The sequence below is a fragment of the Ovis aries genome, chromosome 12, assembly GCF_016772045.2.
Source record: "Ovis aries strain OAR_USU_Benz2616 breed Rambouillet chromosome 12, ARS-UI_Ramb_v3.0, whole genome shotgun sequence".
NCBI lineage: Eukaryota > Metazoa > Chordata > Mammalia > Artiodactyla > Bovidae > Ovis > Ovis aries.
The window spans coordinates 42,956,027-42,976,911 of NC_056065.1; the positions used below are offsets into that span (position 1 = coordinate 42,956,027).

General features: G+C 44.9%; 1 protein-coding gene and 1 long non-coding RNA gene across 5 annotated transcripts in view; one reads left to right on the top strand and one right to left on the bottom strand.

Annotated features, from left to right (window-relative positions):
- Window positions 1-6,232: 6,232 nt before the first annotated feature.
- LOC132657513 (uncharacterized) lies at window positions 6,233-8,862 on the bottom strand. The gene is made up of 2 exons (XR_009595838.1): window positions 7,944-8,862; window positions 6,233-6,995 (listed from the first exon to the last, which is right to left on the bottom strand). It is a non-coding gene; the product is annotated as an uncharacterized LOC132657513 (long non-coding RNA).
- Window positions 8,863-9,026: 164 nt separating this feature from the next.
- CLSTN1 (calsyntenin 1) overlaps window positions 9,027-20,885 on the top strand; it is a 77,251-nt gene continuing 65,392 nt past the window's right edge. For all 4 annotated transcript variants that reach the window (XM_027975659.3, XM_027975661.3, XM_027975660.3 and 1 more), the window contains exon 1: window positions 9,027-9,326. In XM_027975659.3, coding sequence (XP_027831460.1) covers window positions 9,236-9,326 — 91 coding nt within the window. In that variant the 5' untranslated portion in view covers window positions 9,027-9,235. The remainder of the gene's footprint in view (window positions 9,327-20,885) is intronic.

Consider the following 20,885-nt stretch of genomic DNA (forward strand, 5'->3'; position numbering starts at 1 on the left):
AGATGCAAAGTGTAAACGGCTGCAGAAAAGTCATTATTATAACCATCATCAACTCCTTAGACATGTCAAGTCCATCCATGTACATCCTCACCATTACCATCACCAGCATTGTTATGTCGAGAGCAGTATCCACTAACTGAGCATGTATGCAGATGGCACCACCCTAATGGCAGAAAGCGGAAAAGAACTAAAGAGCCTTTTGATAAAGGTGAAAGAGGAGAGTGAAAAAGCTGGCTTAAAGCTCAATATTCAAAAAACTGAAATCAAGGCATCCAGCCCTATCGCTTAACGACAAATAGATGGGGAAACAATGGAAACTGTGACAGACTTTATTTTCTTGGGCTCCAAAATCACCGTGGACAGTGACTGCAGCCACGAAATTAAAAGGTACTTGCTCCTTGGAAAAAAAGCACAAATCTAGGCAGTGTATTCAAAAGCAGAAACATCATTTTGTCAACAAAGATCTGTATAGTCAAAGCTATGGTTTTTCCAGTAGTCATGTAGGGATTTGAGAGTTGGACCATGAAGAAGGCTGAGTGCCAAACAATTGATGCTTTCAAACTGTGGTGTTGGAGAAGACTCTTGAGAGTCTGTTGGACAGCAAAGAGATCAAACTAGTCAATCCTAAGGGAAATCAACCCTGAATATTCATTGGAAGGACTGATGCTGAAGCTGAAGTTCCAATATTTTGGCTACCTGATATGAAGAGCTGACTCATTAGAAAAGACCCTGATGCTGGGAAAAATTGAAGGCAGAAGGAGAAGGGGGCAACAGAGGCTGAGATGGTTGGATGGCATCACCTACTCAATGGACATGAGCTTGAGCAAACTCCGGGAGATGGTGAAGGACAGGGAAGTCGGCATACTGCAGCCCATGGAATCACAAAGAGTTGGACACGACTTTGTAACTGAGCAGCAACAACAACTGTGTGTCTCAGACTGAACTGAACCCTTTATATATGTATCATCTCACTTGATCGCCACAGTAATCTAAGGGAGATATGATGATGACAATGATTGTGATGATGATGGTGACAGTGACCACTTTCTTTTTTTTATCCTCGCTATTTGGCATGCAAGATTTTAATTCCCCAGCTAGGCATGTCCCTGCACTGGGAGCACAGAGTCTTAACCACTGGACTGCCAGAAAAGTCCAATGATGACCATTTTATAAATGAGGAACTGAAGCACACAGTATCTCGGTTGTCTGATCTTTTCTGCTAGTAACTGGAAGCCAGCTATGTCTGAAGTAAGACCACATGAGTAAGATAATCTTCCTATTTTTTTTTTAAACTATTTTATCCTATAACCTCCCCAGCCTCCCACTTAATTCTAGGAAATATGATGGCGCTACAGACAGAACCCAGGTTTGGGGCTGTTTCCGCTGGGCCCAAACAGCAGCTGCGTTTCCTCTGGGCAGTTTCTGCTCTTACCTTTCCCTCCTCCCGGGAAACCCAGTCTAGTCCTTTCCATCAGTGTGTTGTATGCAGACAGGGCACACCATATTTGGCTTGTGTGCCCTCAGAGAGATCATATTTTTCCGTATGTTGTGTGTGTGTGTGTGTGTGTGTGTGTGTGTGTGTGTGTGTGTCTAGTGCACTGGGTGTATAGTTGGTGCTCCAGAATCAAACAGCCACCCTCCCCCCATGGTGTGCAGAAGTTGAGCAGCTCCAGCACATCCCCTGGAAGCTCAAAGAGAGGAAAAAATGCTGTATGTTACCTTTGGGTGGGAAGATAAACAGGAAACCTCAACCTTGTCCATTTTGGGGACACGAAACTGAGCTGCCTGGCTTCTGCGTCAAGGTGGGGTTTTCTTTTCCCGGAAAATTTCACCAGCCAGAGGTACCTGGTGCTTCATACATGGGAATTCCTTGTTTCCTTTGCAAATGGCGAGAGTCTGAAATAAGCCCACAGGCACTAATCCGACTTGCTGGAGACCACGGGAATGACCTTTCCTAAGTTAGGGTTTCTGCCACTGCCAGAGAGGCTTAAAGCTCTGTTGTTGTTGTTGGGTAGCTAAGTCATGTTTTACTCTGTGACCTCATGGACGACAGCATGCCAGGCTTCCTTGTCCTTTACTATCTCCTGGAGTTTGCCCAGATTCACGTCCATTGCCTTGGTGATGCTATCTAACCATCTCATCCTCTGCTGCTCTCCTTTTGCCTTCAATCTTTCCCAGCATCAGGGTCTTTTCTAATGAGTCGGCTGTTTGCATCAGGTTGCCAAAGTATTGGAGCTTCAGCTTTAGCCACAGTCCTTCCAATGAATTGTTCAGGACTGATTTCCTTTAACACTGACTGGTTTGATCTCCTTGCTGTTCAAAGGGCTCTCAAGAGTCTTCTCCAACACCACAGTTCAAAAGCATCAATTCTTAGGTGGTCAGCCTTCTTTGGTGGTCCAACTCTCACTTCTTATGTGACTGCTAAAGCTCTGAGGTATGGACAGAAATGAATAATAATAATAAGCTGATGTCATGCTTTGGTTTTTCTAACTCCTCAGTGAGGCGGGCATGGACGTATCTCTGTTTTACAGATGGAGATACATAGATTGCAGAGCAGGAAACCTTATCCACAGCCACAGAGATGGCTAACCCTAACCCTAAACCAGCACAAGTGACAAAAAATACAAAAAGGCTTACTGCAGGAAGGAAAACTCCCTACTCACAACACTTCTGACACCATATGTGTGGGTTTTCCACACCAAACAACTCTCTGATTCTCTGTGGATATCAACTGGGTGTCCTATGAATTAATCTCATACTAACTAATTAGAATTAGTATAGACTCCACAGGTTAGCACTCAGCCCCACACTGCCCCCACTGCTTTTGCAGATCCCAAGTAGTGGGTCCCCAGGTTACTCATACTTCTGTCTGACTTGGCTGTGACCCTTTCTTCAGCTTCAATAATTTATTATAATGGCTCATAGAACTCAGGGAAACACCCGACCCACTTTCCCAGTTTATTGACTGTAGCCCACCAGGCTCCTCCATCCACAGAATTCTCCAGGCAATAACACTGGAGTGGGTTGCCATGCTCTTCTTCAGGGGATCTTCCCAACTCAGGGATCAAACCTGGGTCTCCTGCATTGCAGGAAGTCTCTTTACCGTCTGAGCCCCAGGGAAGCTCAGGATATTACGAAGGATCCAAATGATCAGCTAGAGAAAGGGGTATCTATATCAAGGTCTGGAAGGGTCCCGAGTGCTGGAGCTTCTTTCTGTCCCCAGGCATTTGGGGCACTACCTTCTCAGCAAGTGGGTGTGGACACTAGCCCACAAATTCACTGAATCTTACAGTTCAGGGATTTTTATAGAGGCTTCATTATGAAGGTATGATTGCCCCTTTCTCCTCCCTGAGATTAGGGGCAAAGTAGGGCTGAAATTTCCAAGCTTCTGATCATGGCATGGTCTTTCTGGTGACTGGCCCTTATCCTGAAACTATCTGAAAGCCCGCCAAGAGTCACTTCATTAGAATAAAAGATGCTCCTATCATCAGGAAATTTCAAGGGATTCCCAGGAATCCTAGATTCAGGGACAAAGGCCAAGTATGGATTTTTGATTATATCACATTATGTGAGGGAATATTATGCAAATATTAAAAGGAATGGAAACTCTGTTTGTATACTGAGATGGAACCATTTCCAAGATATTTTACCCAGAAAAAAAAAGCGGAGTATCTGGTACAATTTGCTGCTCTATTTTTGGCCGCACCAGTGAGGCACTTGGAATCTTAGTTCCCTGAGCAGGGATCTAACCCATGTCCCCTGCAGTGGAATCACAGAGGCTTAATTACTGGACCACCAGAAAAGTCCTGTGATAGGCTGTTTTTTTTTTTTTTTAAATCTAAGAGAGACATATATTTAAATATTCACTTGTAAAAAAAATAATGGAAGGATAAGCCAAAAAAGATTAAATGGTCATCTTTAAGGGGAGGAGGGTTCAGGAAGGAAGAGACAGGAATGGAACTAGACTTGTCTGAGCATCTTGCTTTCTAGTTTTGACTTTGTACCCATGCAAATATTTACTATAACCATACACGATTAAAAGGAAATTTTACAAAACGGAAGGAAGTGGATAGATATAAGTTTTGCCCAGATCTGTCCCACCAGAGTCCCTGCTCTAAGCACAAGTCATCTTGTCCCTCATTAATTATCCCTTCTAACAGTGAAGGGGGCTTCCTCAGTGACTCAGTGGTTAAGAATCTGCCTGCCAGTGCAGGAGACAGTGGCTTGATTCGTGGGTCGGGAAGATTCCCTGGTGAAGGGAATGGCTACCCACACCAGTACTCTTGCCTGGGAAATCCCACAGACAGAGGAGCCTGATAGGCTACAGTCCATGGGGTTGCAAAAGAGTCAGATATGACTTAGCAACTAAACAACAACAGTAACAACGGTGATGGAGTGACCAGGCCAGGCCACCAAAAGTCAGAGATGGGGCCAGAGCTCGCATCTTCTGAGGTCTCAGGGGACCCTGGTGATGGTGTTGGGGGCTGTGGTTTTAGTACTTTTGGGAATTTACAATCTGTAGCTCTCATCAAGAGTCTCACAACCTTCTCCTGAGCAACCCCAAAGTAGGTTTCCTCCTAAGCACATCATTAGGAGAGGAACCTCAGTGACGACTTATCTGCCTCCAGCTGGGTTCCACAAACATCGGCTGAGCAGCACATGCTGCGTTAACAGGAATGATGTGATCAGTGGAGAAAAGTTTGGCTTCCTGGCAAAGAGCATTCCCACTTGAGACCTTGGTCCATCTGTTTCAACTCTAGACCTCGGAATGAATATCCCAGTGAGGAACCCCAGCCTGAATGAGGACGGTCTCACAGGGCCTTGCATACCTGGAGGGGCTGACATGGTGGAGTAGGCTGGCTCTGAGCTGTGAGATCCTATGCAGAGCTTTATTTATTTGTATGTGGGGTGTAATTTCTTTCTTTTCAAAATTTTTATTTGTTTATTTTTGGCTGTGCTAGATCTTCATTGCTGAACACAGGTCTTCCTTAGCTGCGGTGAGCGGGGGCCACTCTCTAGTTGTGGTGTGCTGGTTTCTCAGTGCGGTGGCTTCATTTCTTCAGGATTCGCAGGCTCAGTAGTTTTGGCTCTCAGGCTCTAGAGCACAGGCTTAGTAGTTGTGGCGCACAGGCTTAGTTGCTCTTTGGCACATGGGATTTTCCCAGATCGAGGATCGAACCCATGTTTCCTGCACTGGAATGTGGATTCCTTACCACTGAGCCACCAGAGAAGCTGCCATCTGAGGTGTCATTTCAAGTAGCAGCGAAGGTACTGTAGGGGCTGAGACATGAAACTGAATCCCGGGTGTCCTTTCTAGCAGTTAGCTCTTGAGCACATTTTCCATTTTTCTCATCTAGAACCACAAAAGTACCTTCTGGAAAGGGTTGCTGGAGGCAGAAGTGATACGGCACTTTCAGGAAAAGAGTTCAGTACACAGGCTGCTGTTATTATTAGTAGTGAAAGCCATTTCAAAGGATGCAGCCCCCCAACATTCTGTGCCCTCTCTACTTACTGCACAGTCAGGCTGACTATACATTCAGAAGACAAAGGCACCAGCTCATCCTCACAGTCTCCCCCGAGGGATGGGCCTGCGTGGTGTCTCATTTCTCCCTGCTCTAGGACTACTAGGGCTGCTGCTGGGTCAGCAGCTGGCTCAGCTCAGTCAAAGACCATCTCTGCTATCCACAGCCTAAGTCTGGATCGATCCCCATCTCAGGGCCACTTTAAGAATTAACTAATCCATCACATGGAGACCTTTGAAAAGTGCCAATATGGCCGAGGCTATTGTCAGGCCAACCAGAGGCTGAGTTCACTGGTTTCCCTGGCTTCCAACACGCTCAAGCTGAGTCCTGCAGCTGCAGGAACTCTCTTGTGGGCAAAATCTCAGCATGTGCAGGCTTCACTGAGCTCTGGGGCTGCCTGTCTGCCCACCTGCTGATGGACCTGCTTAGATCTATCGCTCTGTTTCTCTAAGGGACAGAGAGGGAGAGAAGATAAGGATTGCAGACACCAAAGAGCTTTTGTTTGTGTTTCTTATAGAACTGAATACATTACATTTTCCCTCTTGGCATCAGCTTATTGACTCAAAACATAGATCTGAGATTATACCTTTCTGATTTTATGTTTTGTAAGTCTCCAGGGTCCCTGGAAACCTACAGGGTATTTTTTTTACTCTCTGAGATGTGATCTCTATAATAATAATAATGATTAAAAAAACTAACACAACAATTCATTTATTTCATCAAGGAATGTTTATTGAGTGCCTACTGTGCGTTCAGCAGTATATTAGGAGCTCAGAAGCCTCCTGAAGGAAAAGAAGACACTACTATAGTTTTGTTGTTTAGTCACTAAGTTGTGTCGAACTCTTTGTGACCCCCATGGTTTGTAACCCACCAGGTTCTTCTGTCCATGGGGTTTCCCAGGCAAGAATACTGGAGTGGATTGCCAACTCCTTCTCCAGGAGATCTTCCTGACCCAAGGATTGAACCTGTGTCTCCTGCATTGGCAGGCATATTCGTTACCACTGAGCCACCAGGGAATCCCCTATACCATAGTTTCAGACCTACTGTATATTAGGTATATATAGTGTATATATATATATTTTTATGGTCTCTGTGAGGCACTTTAATTGCCTCATCTCATTAATTAAAAAAATATTTATTTATCTGGCTGCACCAGCTTTTAGTTGTGGCATGTGGGAGCTTTAGGTGCAGCACATGAACTCTCAGCTGTGACACGTGGGATCTAGTTCCCCGACCAGGAATCAAACCCTGGCCCCTTGCATTGGGAGCTTGGAGTCTTAGCCACTGAACCACCAGGGAAGTCCAGTATCATCTTACTTAATTCTCACAACTCTAGGAAATAGGTATCATTATCCCATTTCACAAGTGAGCAGAGACTCAGAAGGTTTGTAACTTGTCCAAGGTCATTTGAAGTAGCAGGAGCCAGAATTCTCAGCCAGTGCTGTCTGACTGAATCAGCACTGGTTCTTCCCACTAGAATAGCATGGAGGAGAAAAGGACATATGAGGAGTAGTCAATCAACAGCGAAAAAAGCAGATTATTAAGCCTGGGTCATCAAGTTTAGAGCGTGTGGGTTTATGGAGGGAGGGCCTGAGAGTCTGGAGGACTTCCTGGAGGAGGCAGCTCAGAAGTGTATTAGTAGGACTGGAGGCTCAGGGCACAGGTTGTGGATGGTGGGCCACGTGATGCTGGCTCTGGGAAGGAATGAACTTGAGCTCCGATTGTGTCGAGACAGTGGATCCTGAACTCAGCTGGGTGGGGCCCAGGCTTGAGGGATGGGAAGCCCAGCAGAGCTGTCTGGACCTGATGAGGTGGCAGCAGTGAGTATCTGGGAACCAGGGAGGGAACAGCCACGCCTGGAGAGTATGACTCTGCAGTGCTGGCTGGAAGGAGGGGGTGGGTGTGGCTTAGAGACACAAGGGCCAGGCAGGTGTCTCGGGAAGGGTCCGCCTACAGGAGTCTGGTCCTCTTGGGCTCAGGGGCCAGGTGGACAGGGGAGCAGAGGTGGAGTCTCCAGGCTTTGGAGGAGGATGACTTTGAGGCATAAAGACAAGGAGGAGCATATTCCATCACAGATGGCTTTGAAACTCCCTCCAAGGTCACATCATGCCTCTGTTCACTGCTGCTCAAGGCTTCCTGTGGCCTGCAGGATTCGGTCCAAATCCCTCTTTCTGACATTTCAGGCACTTCCCTCTGGCCACCGTCTACCTTTTTTGGGCTCTTCGCCCACTACTCTCCTAAATAAGTCCTCTGCTCTTCACAATCTGAGTGACTCATTCTCCTCCCAGCCTCCCCGGCTGCCCACCCTCCTTCACCCCACCCCCACCCCAAGCTGGTCCCCACAAAGCCCACCAGCCAGCCAGACCTTCTCAGCAAACATGGCCAGACAATCACTGTGCCAATCACTGTGCTATGAATTACCTCTGATAGGTCTTCCAGCAGTGTCTTCAATAATTAACATTTTATTGCTGTTTGACTTCGGCTGTGGGTGTCTCCCTCATGCTAGCCTTGTCCTTGAGGACTGATCTTTTTACAGCAGTTGTCTCAGCTGGGAAAGTCATTTCGTCTTAGTTTGCCTTTCTGCAAAATGGAGCCAGTAAAGTCGACCCACAGGGTACAGTGGCTCTATGACTCGCGGGAGACCATTCATGATTGTTCTGGGGTGGGGGGAGGAGGAGGTAGGGTCCCCAGGACAAGAGAAGGAACTGAGAGAGCTGTGAAGGGATCCTTCTTTATCCATTTGGATCTCTGCATTTTTAAGGGACCGTTAGCATCACACTAAAATCTAGAAAGGGCACCCGCACCACCGGCCTTTCAAAAGCCACATACGGATTTCTTCAGCAAATGGAGGGACCCCCGACTTGCAAATTCACTACGGACTTGGGATAAGCACGCCCTTTCCCAGGGCTAGAACCACCGCAGCACATGCTGCGCAGCCTTGACTGTTTACAAAGCGCGTTTCGCTGACCTCGTCTCCTTGAACACCTTTTGCGACCCCGCAAGCTCCCTCTTGGCACCTCCACTTGGTAGAAGAGGACGCCAAGGTTCTAGGAGGCGACGTGATTTGCTGGAAGTGGCACAGGGTGCTGTCGCTCAGGGGCCCTTGGCCGCACTTTCCAAACGGGGTCTGCATCCTTGAGGGTGGGGGTGGGAAGGGGAGAAAGGGGGGGCACGCGCCCCAGGGTACCGCTAGGTCGGCTCCGGAGCCTCGGAGCGCGCGTGGGAAGGAGGCGTTGATGCCCTCGTTAGCAGCCGACCAGGGAGGGGGATGCAGCCCCCTCCCTAACCCCGGACTCTCCCAACCTCTCGGGAGCCTGTCTCTCGGCGCGACCCCGCGGGCGCACTCGGAGGCGCGCCCGCCCCGCCCCCACCCCACGCCCCGCGCGCTCCCCGAGCCGCCGCGCGCGCGCCTCGCCGTCGCTCCCCTCTCCGCCCCTCCCGCCGCCACCCCGCCCCCGGCCGGGTACCCTCGCCGGACCCGAGAGAGAGCGCCGCCGCCATCTTAGTTGCTGCCGCTGCCTCAAGCGAAGCGCTGCCTCCGCCGAGGGGAGGGCGCCCGCGGCCCAGCGTCACGGCGGCGGCTCCTCCTCGGACCCCGGTGCTCGCCGCGGCGGCAAGCAGCCGGCTCCGGGCCGCGAGAGCCCCGCTAGGCGCCCCACGAGCGTCCCTGCCGCTCCCGCCTCGGGCCGGCCGCGGCGCCGGGAGCCGGAGCGATGCTGCGCCGCCCTGCGCCCGCGCTGGCCCCGGCCGCCTGGCTGCTGCTGGCCGGGCTGCTCTGCAGCGGCGGGGGCTGGGCCTCGCGAGGTAAGCCCCGGGGCCGGGTCAGGGCGCGGGGGCCGAGCGCCGGGAGCCGGGTGGGGAAGCGAGGGGTCGGGGTCAGGCGAGCGGCTCTGGGTCGGGGCGCCGGAGGCCGTGCGCGCGCGTTGCAGGCGCCGGGGGGAAGCCAGGTTCCGTCTCGGGCGCCGCACTGGGGCCCTGGCCGCCCGCATTGCACCCGCATCCGGGTGGTGGCTGCATGGATCGGGGGAAACGTGCGGACTGGCGGAAGGATCGGTCCGCCTTCCTCGGCAGCGCCCGCAGGCTGGGGCTGCATTCGTGGGGAGGGATGCCGTGTGCCTGTGTTGTGTGCTCAGATGTGCATCAGGCCGGGGGTGCATGCACGATTTTTGGTGTATGCTTACATAAGAAACCACTCCCCCGCATCCCTTCCCAGATCTCGATTATCTGCGACTGCAGCCTCGGACGCGGCATCTGCGCCCCTTTCCGTCTCCTTCCAGGGTCTTACCAACGTCTGTTTTCAAAGGAGCAGAGGCTGAAACTTTTGGCTCCCCTCCCACCTTTTCACCCAAAGGTGAAATCGTGATGAGGTTTACGACCGTGGTCTCACCCGGTGTTAGAAATCTTCCCCTTTTCCGCTCCCGACACATTGGTGCAGTTTTTCTGACGGTAATTTACACCGTACAAAAAGGAGAAACCCCTCTTTGATTTATTAGGGTCGAAATTATTTCATGGTTACTTGACAAAAAAATATTTCTTAGTGAATCGATTTGTTTTGTTGTTATTTTTTAACCTTCAACCACTTAACCTTTTAAACGTTGCACGCCTTGTGATATTGACTGATCTTGCCAACGAAAAGCTTACGCATTGCAGATATATGCTTCGGAGTGGATCTTGGAATGGTAAACATTTTTCTCGGCCTTGGAGCAAAGTAATCTAGGTGTAGTCTATAGAGAGTACTTAGATCTGTGCTTATGTTTTTTTTTAAAATAAAAATTGGAGGGAGGGAGGATTGATGGAAGACCAGATGGAATGGTCATATTTCAATTTAGCAAGGCTTTAAAAAAAAATCTCATTTTCTCTTTCTGGGCATGACATATCAAGAGAAGTATGGTGTTCACAAATTAAAGGGCAGGAGAGGCAAATGCATCTTTTGTTCTATGTTCCTTTCATCACATTGAGGATGATAAACTTTGAATACTTCTTTCATTTATTTCATTTCTAACATTCTGTTGACTCTGTCAAATTCAGATCTCAGTCACTAAGTATCTAATTGCTCTCAATTTGATTTTTAAAAGTTACATCAAGCTGAGTTTGGAATGTTCTTTCTAGATGTGGGATGGAGGTCTGTAAGTTTAATATATCCAAGAAAAAATGTCAAAGTTTGCTTCTCTTGGGGAAAACCCACACAGCTTAAAAATATGTGCTGGGATTGGATATTTGGGGAACAAAAGTATTTAGTCAGTGATAATATTTCTTATTAAAACTCCACATTTTTCTTAAGTGTGTCCACACATCTACATTTACTGTTCATTATTGAATTAGGAATGGGCTAATTAATTAGCCTATTAGCATTGCTGAAGATTTCAGCTATCAAGTATAGTTTTTATGGTGGACTAACAGAAATCTCACATGAAAGACATTGAGGACTCGAGTCCTTTGTCATTTGCTAACTTTCTATAAGATTTCTTGGTGCATTTTTAGTATTTAAGAATTCTTAGTCTTCAAAATAAAAGCATTTTAAACCTCAGTTATTCTGTTGTGTTGTTAGTTTTGTTTTTTCTTTTTTCTTTTTCTAGCTTACAAGTTAGAAAATGTGTTTCATGAAATTCGAATAAAATGATTTCCTTTTGAGCTATTACAAACATATTTTGTACGTAAACGGGCAATTTGTGGAGACACCTTCTGTGGGCTCTTTTTAAAAGATGATCTTTTCAGCTAATACGTGAATTCTTAATCCTGCCAGACAGTGTGACACTGTGATCTGCTGTTGGTTCATACTCTAGCTGCCTCTAAAAACAATGGGAGGAAGATAACCTAAGCTACTGTAAGGTTTATAATATAAATTCCATTTTGACTATTCATTGTTTTATGGAGAACCCTAAATTTCACTTTAATTGTAGCTATAGTTCTCTTTAAAAAAAAAAAAAATCAAGTAAACCAGAAAATTAGAAGAAATTTCCTTGGCATGCTCAAGGCTGCCTGCCTTCTTCTCCAGTCTGTCAATGATCAGGAAATAGAAAACTGAAATAGAGAAAATGGAAAGTTACTGTGAATACTAAATAAGCACAAATGCAATCTTGAAATGGATTTCAAAGCCAAATAAATAATGTGCACTGTTATTTTCCAGTTTGCACACAGACTTCTCAGTAGAGGCTCTGCTCGCCATCCTGGTTGAAATTTCATCTCTCTGAACCCCTGAATCTTCCCTCCCCTGCTTCACTTGTTACTTCTCCATGGCACTTACCCCATCCTAGCACGCTCTGTTATTTACTTACTGTGTTCATTGCCTGCCTCCCCTCGCTGGAACATGTACCCCAGAGTGGCCTGTGGTGGTCACCTGTGTATCCTGTCACCTGCACTCAGCGGACTCTCAGTGCTGTGTGAATGAATGTATACTCGTATTCAGTTTAGGCACCAATGTGTTTTTACATCCTGATTTTCACCTGACGTAGATGTTTCATGCTGAGAAAAGCATTACAGACAGAGACTCTAAAGGAACTTGAATTCTACAACATGGATATGAGAATTCACTAGTAGGTAATTTTTCAAGGATTCATTCTATTCATTGCAGTGTTGGGACATTAGATCATTAAACGGCTTTGTAGACTGTAACTCTGTGGCTACCATGATGAGATCATGTTTCAAAAATACTGTAATTCTCACCTTTTTGGGAAAACAGTTTCTTAATTTGTTACCTTGCTTTTCAGAAGCCATTTTGAGGAAAAATAAGTTTATCATAGACTTAAATATTATAATTTAATATTTTTATTGCTGAAACTAAATATAGTTATTTCACATGATACCTATTAGTACTGAAGAAATAATATTAATGATTCTGAATGTGTTGCAATTTAAGAGTTATGACTTGGTTAACTGGAACCCTCAGTTGACTGGAACCTAGCTTTTGGCTGCATGCTACTTTCAGGAAAAGAAGCAGAAAACCAAGCAGTTTCCTAGAAATTCTTTTTCAAAAGAAAATTTTAAGCATTCATGTCACCTATTATGTGGGTCAGTACTAGTTGATTTTTGAGCCAAAAAGAAAACAGTGAATTAAGTCTTAGGTATGAGGAATATAATCCAATAATTGGAATTTTTGTGAAATATAACGTTATTTTCGTAATGAAATTGGAAAATGCTATAATTCCACGACATTAGTTTCAGGACTTGGTTAAGCTTACTAAACCAATTTTTTGTCTTTTTTGATGTGGACCACCTTCAGAGTCGTCACTGAGTTTGTTGTAGTATTGTTTCTGTTCGTGCCTTGGCCACAGTGCATGTCGGATCTTTGCTCCCTGATCAGGGATCGAATCTGCACCCCCTGCGTTGGAAGGCAAAGTCCCAACCACTGTCCTGCCAGGGAAGTCCCATTAAGCCAATTCTTGATGTTTAAAATGAGGAACCTGAGAGATGTTAAATTTCTAAGAAATGAAAAAAGGTGATTGAATTATTGTTTTCTAAGAAGGAATGATACTAAAGCTGAAACTCCAGTACTTTGGCCACCTCATGCGAAGAGTTGACTCATTGGAAAAGACTCTGATGCTGGGAAGGATTGGGGGCAGGAGGAGAAGGGGACGACAGAGGAGGAGATGGCCAGATGGCATCACTGACTCGATGGACGTGAGTCTGAGTGAACTCCGGGAGTTGGTGATGGACAGGGAGGCCTGGCGTGCTGGGATTCATGGGGTCGCAAAGAGTCGGACACGACTGAGCGACTGAACTGAAGACAATAAAATGTAATTTTTTTGTGTAGACTTTTCATTTGTAAGGTTTGAAACAAAGTATATTTGGTGCTTCTGAAAATCAAGAGTTATTTCTCACTTGTTCTGATTAATTGAGGTTTTAGATCATTAGGGTTTTAAAAATATACCTTGCTTTTTCTGTGGTTATGAGTTGGTAACAGCAGAGGTACTTAAGAAATGTCTTTTGAAATTTAAGATACCGATTCGTGTTAAAATGCAGATTTTAGTAGAGCCTCATAAATGTAAATGGGTTCAGAGTTGGTGGAAATGATTTATGCAGTGTCAGGTTCTTGCGCTGTTAAAAAACAACAAAAGCCAAACCCTCAGAAGCAACATCTTGACACCAGTAAAGGCTATCAAAGGCCAGAGTTAGGAGCCTTTTAGGCTGTGATGGTCCCCCTGCCAACACATCAGCCTGATTCGAGGGGTCGGTTTTTCCACGGAGCCTCCATCGCCTCGGATTTGGGCACAGCATCCAGTTGTCCTCTATGTGATAAGTCCATTCTTCCCTATGCTTTAGGGCTATTTTTGTTCATTTTCTCCCTTAGCTGTAGGGTGATATTATTATTAGATTAAAATTTTCCACAAGATTTGTTGCTAAGGCTTTTGTTTTTTTTACTTTTAAAGTTCTATGGGAAGATTCAGTTGCTTCAAAGTAACTGAATTTAGAACATCTTAAAAACCTGTAAGACACATCTGAAAGCAAACTTCCATTCCAGAACCCCAGTAAGAGGTATGCAGTAGCACAGTAGAGGAAGAATCATGTTTTTCTCTTTTAACCTTTGGTCAGGCGTGAATATGTTTCGGACCATAATTCTCTCGGGACAAGAACTTCTGTCCAGTCTGCTACTCTTCAAGGCTACTTTGATCTGTACTTTCTGGAACTTACTGTTTTAGGGCAAAAGAAGACTTTTCCTGTATCCACTCTCTCTTCATTTTTAAAACAGGTTTATTTCCAATGCAGGGGCTGCGGGTTTGGTCCCTGATTGGAGAACTTGGATCCCACGCTCCTTGTGGCCAAAAACCCAAAAACTTAACACAGGAACAATACTGTGACAACTTCAATAAAAATTTGGGGAAAAAAAGCAGGTTTATTGACACATACGATAATATTCACCCTTTTGAAATATACAGTTTGATGATTTTAGTATATTTACCAGTTGTGCGACCGTCACCAGTGTCTACTTTCAGCACGTTTTCATCATTCAAAAAAGAAGTGATGAAAGCCCTTAGCAGTCACTCCAAATTCCTCCTTTTCCCCATTCCCCCCCAGCAACCAGTAATCTACTGCCTATCTCTATTCTGGACATTTCATGTCAGTGGAATCATACAACATATGGCCTTAGCTTCTTTCAATTAGCATGGTGTTTTCAGGGTTTATCCACATCATAGCGGGGATCAGTACCTCGTGCCATCTTAAGACTGAGTAATATTTACTATAGACTGAATGTATGTGTCCCTCCAAAATTCATACACTGTTGAAACCTAATCTCCAATGTGATGGTATTTTGAGGTGGGGTCTCTGGGGAAGTGATTAGGTCATGAGGGTGGGGCTCTCATGAATGGGGTCAATGCCCTTGTACAAGAGACCCCAGAAAGCTCCCAGGCCCCTTCTGCTACCGGCAGATACATCAAGAAGATGCCTGTGAACCAGGAGGTGGGTACTCACCAGACTCTGGATCTGCTGGCACCTTAATCTTGGGCTTCCCAGTCTCCAGGACTATAATAAATAAATTTCTGCTGATTATAAGCCACCCAGTCTATGATATTTTGTTACAGGGCCCAGACAGACTAAGAGAGTATTCCATACTGTATGGACAGACTACATTTTGTATATCCATTCCTCAGTTGATGGATATTGGGTTATTTTCCACATTGTGGCTACTATGAATAATGCTGCTATGAACATACATGTGCAGGTTTTTGTGTGGACATATAGTTTCAATTCTCTTGGGTGTATAACTGGAGTGGAATTACTGAGTTTTTTTAACTCTGTGTTTACCATTTTGAGGAACTACCAAACTGTTTTCCAGAGTTGCCACACCATTCTACATTGAGTCCTGACCCCTGTAATCACTCCCAGGAGTGTCTTTCTAAGGAGATACATATCTCACAATTGTCTCGGGGTTTTCTTATGATAGTTTTAAGTTGCTGAGTTTTTTTTCCTCCGCTCAGGATAAATTGGCATTTTATCTAACCAGCTCCTTACTTCTCTCCCTCCATCTCCCGTATCATTCTGGTCCTCTGCACTCAAGGAGAAAAAAAGTGAAAGTGTCAGTTGCTCGGTCTTGTCCAACTCTTTGCGACCCCACAGACTGTAGTCTGCCAGGCTTCTCTGCCCATGGATTCTCCAGGCAGGAATACTGGAGTAGGCAGCCATTTCCTTCTCCAGGGGATCTTCACAGTCCCAGGGATCGAACCCAGATCTCCTGAATTGCAGGCAGATTCTTTACCTTCTGAGCTACCAGCATGCAGGAACTCAAGTAGCCATCTCTATAAGACAGATGATTCTTCACATGTCCCTGAAAATTGATCATCCAGCCTAGGCACTTACTGGCTCACAAAGCACCTGTTTTCTTCAAAGCACTGTTTGGTACTTCAATCAACTTTCCTTAGGACAAAATCTCACCAGTTCTTGAAGCCTCTGCAGACACCCAGACTGAGAGAAAATGTAACCTAGTATCCACGCCCCAAGCCGCCCCCCGCAAGCTCCCTAAGCTACCCCCCCCCCCCGCCATTTCTGCCTGTGATCTGAGAAATGAACTAGTACAATACAGTGCTGCCGACCCAGTGATGGGGGACACCCCGTCACAAGCAGAGTAGATAGCTAGGGCTGGGCTTTATCAAAGGAATTCTTAAACTGTGACTAGTTTAGAAAATGAGATTTCTTCATTCGTTACCTTTTCATTGCCTAGAAAGTACTGTTAAAGTAAACTAGTTTGGTCCTTTGATTTATTCTTTAAACTATTCATGATTTACCTAGTCTTCAATCATAGTATAAAACACTTAGAAATATCTTTAGATTGAAAGTGAATTTTAAAACAGTAAAAATGAATGTCATCTTTCTCTAATACGTACTTAATGTATAGTGAAGATGCATTTATTCTGAGCTCTTCCTAAATCTTAAAAGTATTAATAGAGTGCTTTCATTTTGAGAACTGCCAAGGAAAAAAAATTGAAGGTCATAAACTTAAATTGTAGATAGTGTAAAACTTGAGAAGGATTTGCATGAGGTTGTCTATTAAGTGGCTTTTAAAGAGCAAAATGTATTCCATCTGAAAGGCAGAATCCAGTCACATTTAATTTTGCATATTTAAAATGTAGTTAATGATGAATATTGATGGGACCAGCTGCATAATCGAAATGTGGGGCTCCTTTGTTCAAACACTATTCGGAGTTCCAAGATGGCAGCAGAGCGTTAAACCAGGCGTGGGGCCCAGCATGCCCAGGAAACCGGCCCTGTATATTGATAGACTTAATATGGCCAGGGTATCCATTGAATGTGGTCCTGAGACTGAGATTTTAGCCAGAGCCCTTGGTCCTCTGGGCACCCTCTCAGATGAAGCCCCACCCCTCCTGGGTGGCACCTCCCCACTGATGGCCCACCCCCACGCCCCCCCGCTGAAGACTTTTATTCCCTGGTGGCCTCGGGGTGGAGGCTGCACACTCTGCCATGCCCCTCAGCACCTAGCGAAGGGCAGACTATGCTTGGTTCACAGAGCTCATTGGAGGTAGATGCTAATTGAGGAATAGGGCCGCTTTTTATTTGCAGGATTAAAGCCCTTTGCGTCAAGCAGATTATGTTTACCTTGAAAAAGCCATGACTAATTCATGCCAGTTTCCTATTACTCATGGAATTAGTAGCAAGGATAACAGAAATAATTAAAATTCTTGGATAATCCCTAATCTTTTTCTCTTTTGCCTTGTGTTTCAAACGTTTATCAGAGTGGCTGGTAAAGAGCAGAATGCACTGGCTTGAATTTAATTTTCTCCCCAAGCCACTCTCACTTTGGACCACTATTACAGAGAACGGTGGGGAGGCTGAGAGGTGGGCAGTAGCCATTCCCAGCCTTTGAGCACCTCCTCTGCTAGTGGTGGGTTAATGGGAAGGTCCCTTGATAATCCATCAGCCTGAATTATAAAGCCCCGAACTGGCAGTGTTCTGATCTTGCTTCTGAGTTGTTTGTGAATATCCATTAATGTCTACCCATGATTCCGAATACAGCACTTGTATTTGGCAGGGATTTTCAAAAGTCCATGCCCAAGTGTATGAAGCCTCCTCCTGCCTAATTAAAAGAAGCAGTTTACAAGTATTTTAGAAACATTCAAAGCCTAGAATGGAAAATGAGTTTGAATGCTTTTTCATATGAAAGCTGACATTTTAAAAACCTTTTCTATTTGGAGGAAAATGTACCAGTGGAATAATTTAATAACATGGTCTCGCCTTTCCCCTAATGGTGACTTCAATTAATAATAACTGCAATATTAATACTTATTTGATGAAATGTTTTAGAAAGGTCATAAATGCCAGTAATTAATGTATATTTATTTATTCATTTGATAGAGTTTAGTAACCCCATTTTTTCTAGAGTTAGTCCTTTCTGAGTATTGAAAGGTTTGCTGTGTTTATTACTACTTTAAAAAAGCAATGCATAAGGCAAGTATGTCTTCATTGCATTTTTTTCTTTTCTATTAAAATGGTGTTTGCTTACGTGGTTTTCAGTGTTGATGAACAGAGTGAAGCCAGGGGCAATGAGAAAGCAAACTCAGGCCACTCAGGCCAGGTTTTGGTTGTTTAAGCCTGAAGGGAGAAGGCTGAATGTTTCCTGAAGTTTCTGTTTTGTCTGAAAACTCAACTCAGGGGTGTAGGAGAGCCGACAGGTATTTGGTGCCAAAGCTTTGCCTTGGAGCAGAGCAGTCCTGACTGTACTTGCTCATCTTTGGAAATCCAGGTACAGACAGGGTAACGGAGGCAGGCCAGTGCAGCGGGCAGTGGTGGAACCCTGACATCTGAGGAAACCCCCATTGGTGGCCAACAAAAATTAACCTGTGTCTAACCGGTCAGATTTAGGTCTTGTCTGTCCAAACTCTCAGGCACGTTTTTCTTCTGTGAAAGTGGATTGCCTGGGTCTGCTGAACTCAGCCCAGGTGAGTCTACCTGCTCCACCCCCAGCTCCATGCTGTCTTCTAGTGCCTGTTTTTCGGCTGCCTTCACCCAGCTTTGTCTTGATGTATTGTTTCCTGGGATCCATTTCTGATTCCCAGATAACCTGAAAAAGCAATTCATATTGCTTTATTCAGTTCAGTTCAGTCGCTCAGTCATGTCCGACTCTTTGCGACCCCATGAACCGCAGCATGCCAGGCCTCCCTGTCCATCACCACCTCCTGGAGTTTACTCAAACTCATGTCCATTGAGTTGGTGCTCCTCTATTAGGAATACAAATTGGAATTTGGATTATGTTTTTCCATGGATACATTGTTACAGACTGCTTAAAACTCCAAAGGTGATGGTCAGAAACCAGTTTAATCTGGAACGAGTGAAAATCAAGCAAATTTGCAGTAGCACGCAATCACACACATTCCCCATTATAATATGTTATATATTACAATATTAATCATTAATCAACAGTGAAGTGCTAGTTCATGTTTTGTGGTACACATCTTAAAGTTGTAGAGTAGCTTCAGAGAATGTGAGACATGTTGGCTGAGGCCTGGATGGAAGAGCCCAGAAGGAAGAGAAAGGTCAAGAAGGACAGAGGAGCCTGAGGATCTGAGTGAGAGGAAAGGGAGGGAGTGTGGCCTGTTCACTGTGGTCCTGAAAAGGAAGAGAGGCAGCAGCAGGGAGGAGATGCAGGCTGCCAGCAGCCCCCCGGGACAACGCCTGTTTGTGCAGGTCATTTTCTCAGGAGAGTACTTCCTGGTGTGTGTCATTTGCTCCAATGTACTGAATGTTTTCATCAAAGAAAATTTTACGTAAGAATTGCTATTCAAGGAACTTCCCTGGTGGTTCAGTGGTAAAGATGCCGCGCTTCTGAGCCATGGTGTATGGAATCCATCCCGGGTCAGAGAACTAAGATCCCACATGCTGTGGCAAGGTCAAAAAAAAAAAAAAAAAGGGAAAAAAGTGCTATTGAAAACTTTTCTTGAATTTTCCAGGTTCCTGAATCTATATGAATTAAATTTACTCCTTCATAAAATTATTTTACTAAAGCAAATGTAAAAAAAATGTGCTTGACATAACCCCCCAAATTCTCAATTGGAGTTTTTAGGTGTCATTTCTGGAGGGCATCCCTTCTGAATAATGGTGACTTCTGACAGTAAATGCTAAAGGATGGGCTTCCTCCTTGAATTGTTATGTAGGATAAGTTGATCTCTGAGGCAGCGTTTCCCTAAGGATGGTATATGGATAGGTGTTAAATGAGTGAGTGTTAGTCGCTCAGTCATGACCGACTCTTTTTGACCCTGTGAACTAGCCAGTCAGGGTCTTCTGTCCATGGAAGTCTCCAGGCAAGAATACTAGAGCGGGTTGCCATTTCCTTCTTCGGGGGATCTTCCGACCCAGGGATCAAATCTGGATCTTCCACATTGCAGGCAGATTTACCTTCTGAGCCACAGGGAAGCCAAAGGGTCTGTTGGTCACCTAAGTTTGGGACATGCAGTTAAACACGTTTCATTACTATATGACTTCTTGGAACTTTTAGTATCATCATGTGTGTTGAAGAATTACTGAGCCCAGGTATAATCAACATTTATCCAACTGAGTAGAACACAAACTCTTCTGGAGCCTGTTGTGGCACTGGTGTTGCTTGGTACACACTCTGGGAGATGCTGCTGCAAATTCTGCCCTCCGACCCCCGTTATACAATTTAGGACAAAAAAGAAAAAGGTAAAATGACCTGAAATACTACCTTTGTGAGATCCTTAGTCTTAACACTTCTGTGTCTATCTCTAGATTTTTTTCTTCCTCTTATAGAAAATTATCTACGTAAGTCAGAATTGTAAAGAAATGAGTTGATTTTATACAGCGTATTTTATAACTTTCTCAGCGTCATTCATTAATCATTTGTCTCAGGTATGGTGGGTCTAATAGTCCATTAGCAGGCTGTGGTAGGATCTATTTAACTAGTCCTTTAGGATTTCCAGACTGTTTGGGCTCAGGAGCCCCATGCTCTCAAAAATTATTGAGGACCTCCAAGAACTTGTATTTATGTGGGTTTTATCTCTCAGTATTCACTCTATTAGAAATTAAACTGAGAACCTATTAATATTAAAATATTTAATTGTTAATTTATTTAAAATAGCAGTAACAGCCCATTAGATGGTAACAACATATTTTTGATAAAAAAAATACCTGCATATTCCCTGATAGTCCAGTGGTTAGGACTCTGCTGCCACTGCAGGGGCCATGGGTTCAATCCCTGGTTGGGGAAATAATAAAATCCCCATATGCTGCATAGAGTGGCCCAAAGAAACAACAAAAGACAAAAACAAAAACCCTCCATATTTCAAAACAAAAAGCAATTTACTAGGAAGACTGGTACTGCTTTATATTTTTGTTAATCCCTTGCCATGGGTTTAAGAGAAGGCAGGGGGATTCTGCATTCAACTTGTTGCTGTCTGTTGT